General features: G+C 35.5%; 1 protein-coding gene across 10 annotated transcripts; it reads right to left on the bottom strand.

The window, feature by feature from the left end:
• On the bottom strand, window positions 1-7315 carry LOC107855996 (probable protein phosphatase 2C 28). Of its 10 annotated transcripts, none has more exons than XR_007045640.1 (6): window positions 6946-7303; window positions 6073-6507; window positions 5213-5580; window positions 2082-2318; window positions 1024-1341; window positions 1-335 (listed from the first exon to the last, which is right to left on the bottom strand). XR_007045640.1 is itself a non-coding variant. In XM_016700997.2 (5 exons), the coding sequence occupies exons 2-5, from the start codon at window positions 6389-6391 to the stop codon at window positions 1087-1089; spliced, it is 1179 nt and encodes a 392-aa protein (XP_016556483.2). In that variant the 5' UTR covers window positions 6392-6507; window positions 6946-7315; the 3' UTR covers window positions 729-1086. The 10 variants fall into 10 exon arrangements, 4 of the variants coding, with proteins under 4 accessions (XP_016556483.2, XP_016556482.2, XP_016556484.2 ...); XR_001670426.2 differs by having other exon boundaries at window positions 6073-6430; window positions 6946-7302; XR_001670427.2 differs by having other exon boundaries at window positions 1-528; window positions 6073-6430; window positions 6946-7299.
• Between the last annotated feature and the right edge of the window lie 266 nt (window positions 7316-7581).

Genomic DNA, 7581 nt, shown 5'->3' with positions numbered 1-7581 from the left:
TACCATCAAACCATACAAAAAAACTGTTATTAAACAGCAGTGAACGATACAGTCTATCCCAACATTGTATTGTACTATATTATACAATATCACACCATACCATATTATACATTATAAAATCATGATAAACCACCATCCAAACACTGTAAGAGTCAACTGTTACCCAATTTGGTCTGAAACTATCAAACCACAATTGGGCGTTTTTTAAATCATCCGGCATTTACGATCTACTAGCTCATCTGATTTGGCGTAATTCATTTGACCAAAATTTGGTAATGTTACTCATAGATCAGCACTATTTGACGTCAGATCAGTTCAGGGTACAAGGTACTACACTGTACAACAAAGGTGACAAAATTAAACAAGAAATTCAAATTTGACGTACAAAAAGCAAGCTGCTAACAATTTATACATGCAAAAGTAACTAATCAAGATGTTTTATTTGAATTAGAAGCTGGCCTGGATGGCTTCACCATGATTAATGCATAAATCTACAATGGAATGGCATTCTACTGCACCCACAATCCCCTGTTTAACGCCAAAAGGCAAACCAAGTTTAACTTCTACACACTAACAATCTAAAATAGTTAGATCACGTTAAAATAATTACACATAACCATCCTTAAACAGTGACAATGTTAGATAATAACGGTCAAATAAATAAATTACCTGCTCCACCATTAAATAAATAAATCACAAGATCAAAACATAGAAGTTAAATCCAAATCTAAACCCAACACATCACTCCAGCTCACTTTGCATTCACAATTCTAGCAGCAGTCAAAAATAGATGTCAAAAATAATCGAGGCATAAAAACATTTACAGCGGCCAGGCCACACAATTTACAAAATCCAAATAAAAAAAGTTGAGAGGAAGTAATAGAAGCCTAAGGAGTGCAGATCTCTTTTTTAAAGTCCTTGGGCATAGGAACTAAATCTGCATTAGTCTCGAGTTAAACTAAAGTGTACATTGAAAATAAAAAATAAAAATTGCAGGCCTGCTGTTATCTTTTCAGAGACTACCTGGTATTCACAAGAAAATGGTACATCATTTGGAAGAGCTTCATCAATCGAGTAGCACCACAATTAGGTTGAGGTGGTGAAAGGAGCAAGTGTGTTTCGAGGCAGACTTATGCCGCCACCTTTCACAGACAGGTTAGGCCCCTTCATAGAGCTAGCCCTGCTCACGAGATCTGAGTCGAGGAATACTACCACAACAGAGATGTCATCATGGAAATGCCGACGCACTCCACGATCAATTTTCTTCAAGTCTGAGTACCTCATCTCCCTTTTCTTTGCTGCTTCTTGCAATGCAGTTTTCACTAGCCTTTTGGCGATCCCCTGCCAAGTGGCAAAGAGGAACTTAAGTTTGGTCCAACTGTTTTTTCCTGTAGTTAACATGTATATCTTTGTATTGGATCTATCTAGAGCAAACAAACTCAGAATTTTGCTTAGAACCACTTCTGAGGAACAAGGCAAGCGAAATTGGTTTTCTTACTATGCCAGTGTGGCTGCAGATTCAAATAAGTGTCTTTATTGCTTCTCTTATGGTGAGGGAGGGGGCAGGGTGGGAGCTCTAATAGAACTAATAGTTTCTAAATTCAATTTCTTACTTCCTGCTTCTACAACTGTAAAAGTCTTCAATACCGACCCCAACCAAATTCTTTTACTTCTACACAGAAGAGTATCATATCTGGCTTCCCTAAGAGGCAGGCTGGTGCACTAAGCTCTTGCTATGTGCATGGTTTGGGGAAGGGCCGGACAACAAGGGTCTATTGTACACAGCCTTACCTTGCATTTCTGCAAGAGGCTGCATCCAACTTCCCTTGCATTTAAGAAATTTAAAAAACAGGTTTACAGGACAACAGGAAGTCAACCAATAAAAAGGGCATCAAAGAGCCAAGCCATGATGATACACTTGTACGAGAGATCTACACATGCATTTAACAGTAATATAATATTACTATAAGGTCAATGATTTCAGGAATCCTGAAACTTTTCATGAAAAAGTGCTTCCCTATCGCTAGAATCACCAATAGCCTAAGAAAATGGCAAAAGCATGTATCAAGGGGATCTCTTACATTGCGTAGGTGATTTTGTACAATGTCAACAGCTTCTTGGTTACTTAGGTGCTCCCAGAGTCCATCAGAGGCAAATATAATAAACTGATCCTGAGGTTGCACCGGGTGCACCAAAATAGCTGGATCTGAACTCAATATGGGCCTTAGAAATGGTTCACGGAGACGAAACTTAGCATATAACGGTTCTCTGTTGAATTCAGCTTTCTTTAAGTACACATCACCAATGGATCTTGAGATCTGCAAGAAGAAGTATACAGATTATGAGCCATGCAAAAAAAAAAAAGAAAAAAACAACGCAAATGAACTCCGTAACATTATTCTCCTCCAGCAATGGCCAACTAGGGGTGGGCGTTCGGTACTTCGGTTCGGGTTCGGTTTTTTTATTTCGGTTTTTTCGGTTTTCGGTTTTGAAATTATAAGAACCGAAAACCGAACTTATATAATTTTCGGTTCGGTTTTATTGCGGTTTAATAATTTCAGTTTTTCGGTTTTGGGCCTGTTTAATGGGCTACGTCATATTTATAAATTGGGCTACTGAGCAGCCAGACAGGTATAAAACTAATAAGTAATAACACTAGTTTACAAATTGAAGGAATGGAGATGATTAGGTATACACAGAAAAGGAAATATGTACATGGACAAATCAGTGTAATATCTGTGAGTGACTAATTTCACTCCCAGGTAAAGCCTTGAAGAAGTAAACAAACAGAGTTCTCTAGGTTACTTATTGCTTTGGACAATAATCCTGCAAACATCATTTGACCGCTAGTATCACTCTAGAACAATTGAACCGCAACAGTTAATTGTGAAACAAAAACAACTATATATTCAACAGCAAGCTATCATAATGCGTAAAACAACTTTAACACTTGACATATTATAAGTTTTCCTAATTAAATTATGACTAATTATTAACTACAGAATGCTCAAAACTGGAGGTACATAGAGAACTTGTCTCCCATAACACATGTTAACAGTATGGTTTTTGTATAGTGTAAGGGAAAAGTATACTCAAATCTGATAAGTTATCCAACCTTTATCTCTTGACAGATCATTTAGAAATTGTCTAAATGGATTACAAACCTACAGATCCTTTAGACTAGAGAAATCAAACTGGAGGACCAACACAGACATTAAAAAATATATATAGCCTTGTACTATACAAACAACAACATTCATGAAAACAACAAAGGAAATATATTGTTCATTTCATGAAAGTTGGGACCTATTTCTGTCAACATTACAATTTACAGAAGCAGTCACATAGAAACGGTTAACACATAATCTTTAAACACATTAGACGGACATTGTGTAAACACAAAATCTTTAAACACGACACTAATCTCACACAGAATGACAGAAACAGCAGTAGTCAGCCAGTCACACACAACGCACTAATGCAGAAACAGGTTCACAGGCCACACACAATGCAGAAACAGGCTCACAGGCCACTCATTGCTCTGGCGTTCCCCTTCGTTGAGTTCTTAAGAGAATGAATTTAGGAATTAGGGTTCTTGCCTTGGCTATTTAGGAATTAGGGTTCTTGCCTTGGCTTCTTGCTGAATAATGAACGATTAAGAGTAGCAGCCCTTTAGGAATTTAGGAATTAGGTTTCTTTGCCTTCTGGAATGAAATCAATTTACTGATTTAGGGCCTTTTGGAATATATATTAATTTAATAATATAGATATATTAGTGTATATTATTATATTATATAAAGGGCCCTCTTAAAAGTTAAATATATATTATTATATTATATATATTATATAATTAAAAAAAGTATATTAAAAATTTTGGTTTAAACCGAAAAAATGAATTATGTGAACCTAAAACCCGTAACCCGAACCGAAATACCGAAATTTAAAAAAAAAAAAAAAAAAAAAAAACCGAACCGAAAAACCGAACTGATTCGGTTTGGTTCGGTATTTATGCCCACCTAGGTCTACATTTCCAAAAGACTGAAACTGCTTTTGAACATCAGCCTATCAATAGTTTAAATTAGTGCTTCCCAGAACAAATGCAAAGGTCATACAGAAGTTCTGTTGTAACGCCAAAAGGATAAGAAACATTTTCATGCAAGTCTTTCTTAGGGCTGCTGAGAATGTTTCCATTTTGACCATCCCAATATTATTATGCTGACATTCACAAAAGGAGAGTTTTTATCTTTTATTTCACATTTATATGGTATATGATTTGGACAGGAAGACTATCATAGTTCACATCAAGGGCAATATATCACTTTCCACACAAGTGGGTGCAATTTTTTTAAATTCAAAGATTCCATTATTGATGCTAGTATATACTAAAAACTGAGGAGTAACAACTGCGCAAGACCATTTCAAACATTGAACAACAATTATCATCATAGGCATCTCCTAAATGGAGGGAATCATAATAAAATATCGGATCAGAACTTATACATGAGAAACACAAGACACGGGACTTAACAAACCCAATTTTGTACTTACGCTTCTGTTATTGGGGACACAAGACGGCTAAAAGCTGAAATTTGAAAATGAACAAAAAGCAAAGCTTGCTGCAAATACAGATCAGTCATCAGACCAAGATAGTCAATTCCAGTCTCAAGTATGCCTCGAGGCTCAAGCTAACACTAAAACAAAGAAAGGAGAAGCATGACCTTCAGAGCATACTTATATATATTGGTTCTTGGATAATCATCATTGTGCTAAAATAATGAGCCGGAAGAACAAAGAAAGATCCTCTAATCAAAGGGAAAGCAGAACAACTTTGAAATTCTACTCAGTCGAGGTAGCAACCTTTAAATACTATTCCATCGATGTATAAGGAGACAACAAAGGCTAGTATTGTTAATACAAATAATGATAATGTCAAAAGCAGAACACCACAAGCTTATATTAAAGCTCAAAAGCATACACAAATATTGAAGGAGCAACAACACTATTTATCCTCCTTGCTTTTGAAAAAAAAAAATACTGCATATTTATCCTCCTTGCTTTTGAAAAAAAAAATACAGCATATTTATCCTCCTTGCTAAGAAACGGAATTTGTGTATTGCTATTTAAAGAACACCAACTCATAAAAGTATCAAAAATACTTTTGAGCTGGGAAAACATAAACAGAAACAGCTTAGGAATGCAAAGAAGATCTTACCTGTATAAGGCCCTTCACGCGCCAAACATTGTGCTTTAAAACTACAATTTGCGAGTCATCTGGATGCAAAGACTGCATTTCCTGCCTTACAGATTCAATACTTGCATTGTGTTCTGCAGAAAGCTGAATAGCAAGAATCTCTCCTGTTGCCTTGACAAGTCTCCCCAAGACTGCTCGAGAGTCGCCAAGATTGGCAATATATAATGTCCCACTGGAGATAACTCCAACAAGGCAGCATGATCCAACAGCAGCAATCTGAGGTCTTATGGGCCATTGCCTAGTGACAACCGAAAGGAAACCCTCTTCTGTTGCTTGAAATGCCTTCCGGATCACCTCCGCAGACATAGATTGCTGCTCAGATGTAAACCCTGCATATTTGAACCAAGTGGTTGAGTGAAAACCTAGAGGCCCTTAAAATCATGCAAATATTGTCCATGGAAGATAACGTAAAAACTTCACCAAAATGAGCTACTTAGATTCTATGGTCCTATGTATTTACTGTAACATTCTTTTTATAAGCGACAAATCCCTAATGAGCTCACTCATTGTCTCATCTCCACTTAATTAGCGGACTTTTGCCTGCGGTAGGGTTGAATCCATGATGTGCTCCAGACCACACGTCAAGTGTTGCGTTCTTACCACTAAGTCAGAGCCCCAGGGACCAGGGGCTACTTCGAATTTTGATCATTGTTAAATGGTCCTTAAAAGCTAATAGATCACTAATACTTAGACTACTCGAAATTAAATTGAAGTCAACAATTTTAAAAGTAATAAGACAAGATTCAGCTCCCCTCATCATGAACCATCACAATAGTATTGAAAAATTGAAGGAATTGATTGAACAGGTAATAAAAACTTACTCTTGAGATGCTGAAAGAGGTGCTCATTGATGAACCTTGAAGTCTCAGGGCCACCATGGCCATCATAAATTCCAACAAAGGTACCATATGGACCTGAATCATTCAACCCCAGACAGCCTGATTCAACTTGGCTCTGATCTTCCAATAAATTATTAGCCTGAACTACAGCCATTGAGAACTCTCCATTAAAATGTTGTCCAATATCCTTATACCATAACAGCCCATCTTGACGTCCATTGGCATCCGAACCTGTATGAACGTGCCGATTGGCCCTTGGCTGAAAACAAGCCCTCAAGAAGTTCATTAATCCAGATAACATACCTCATCTCCTCCAATACACCATCTAAACTCTCCACACCTAACAGGACACACTAATAAAACTCAACTTTGCATATTGTTACTCCTCAAAGCAAGTATAATATGCGTTCTACAAATCTATAAAAACAATATCATCAATCAAGTAAGCTGAAGAAAAGAATAAAAGTGACAAGAAACACAATCTTAAAAGGTATTATGCACACACTAATAAACCTCAAATTTGCATATGTTCCTCCTCAAAATGAATAATATGTATTCTACAAATCTATAAAAACAATGTCATCAAACAAGTTATAAGCTGAAGAAAAGAGTATAATTAACCAGAAACACAAACTTTCCTATAATACCAAGAAATAAGGCATCTAATAAGAAAATTCAACAGCAATAAAAAAGGAACTTTGAAAACAAGACTAGTCAAAATCACTTTTTTTTCAACAAAGAACTGTATGGTCAGTCAGTTTTGCATTAGATAAAGAAACCAATTTTCTTGGTTTCCCAAATTTGAAGAATCACATAAATAAGGATAAACAAGTTCTTGAAAAAAAAAAAACTGACCTTTACAGTGGAAAATGGAAGATCTGAAAGTGAAAGAGTATTAGATCTGTGGATCCATCAAATCAATAGGAAAACTAAAGTGGGGTTATTGAATTGATTATCTTTTTTGTTTGTTTGTTTTTTCTCTTTCACTTTTGTGGAAGGATGAAGATCATTATCGAAAAAGAAAAACTAGAAAAGAGTGAAAAGGAGCGATCAATTAGTGTTTATTTTCATTGGACCAAGTTAATCTATAATAACAAGAGAAACCCCTCCATTATAAAACCAACAATGGCGAGAGTTTGAAGCCAGCAAAGCAATGGACCAGCTGTGGGCTCCACATTCACACCAGAGTATAGAGAAAGAGGAGTAAATTCAGATGGTAATTGAAAAATTATCTACAAATATCATATTTATTTCATTTAAGAAAAAATATCACCTAATTTTTTCTATTTTTCTTAAAATATACTTAACATCTCAAAAGAAAACTTCTCTCTTACTTGAAATGTTATATGATAAAAATTTCTTTCTTTCTTTTTAAATAAATGAATCTATTTAACTTATTTAACTAAAATTTTAGACTAATTCTTTCTTTAAAAAAAATTACACATGATATATTAATCATTGAAGATTAATTTAATTACACAAAAACTTGAA

This window comes from Capsicum annuum, chromosome 10 (assembly GCF_002878395.1).
Source record: "Capsicum annuum cultivar UCD-10X-F1 chromosome 10, UCD10Xv1.1, whole genome shotgun sequence".
NCBI classification, from domain to species: Eukaryota; Viridiplantae; Streptophyta; class Magnoliopsida; order Solanales; family Solanaceae; genus Capsicum; species Capsicum annuum.
The sequence above is the reverse complement of the archived record's forward strand: the minus strand, read 5'-3'. Positions and strand labels throughout refer to the sequence as shown.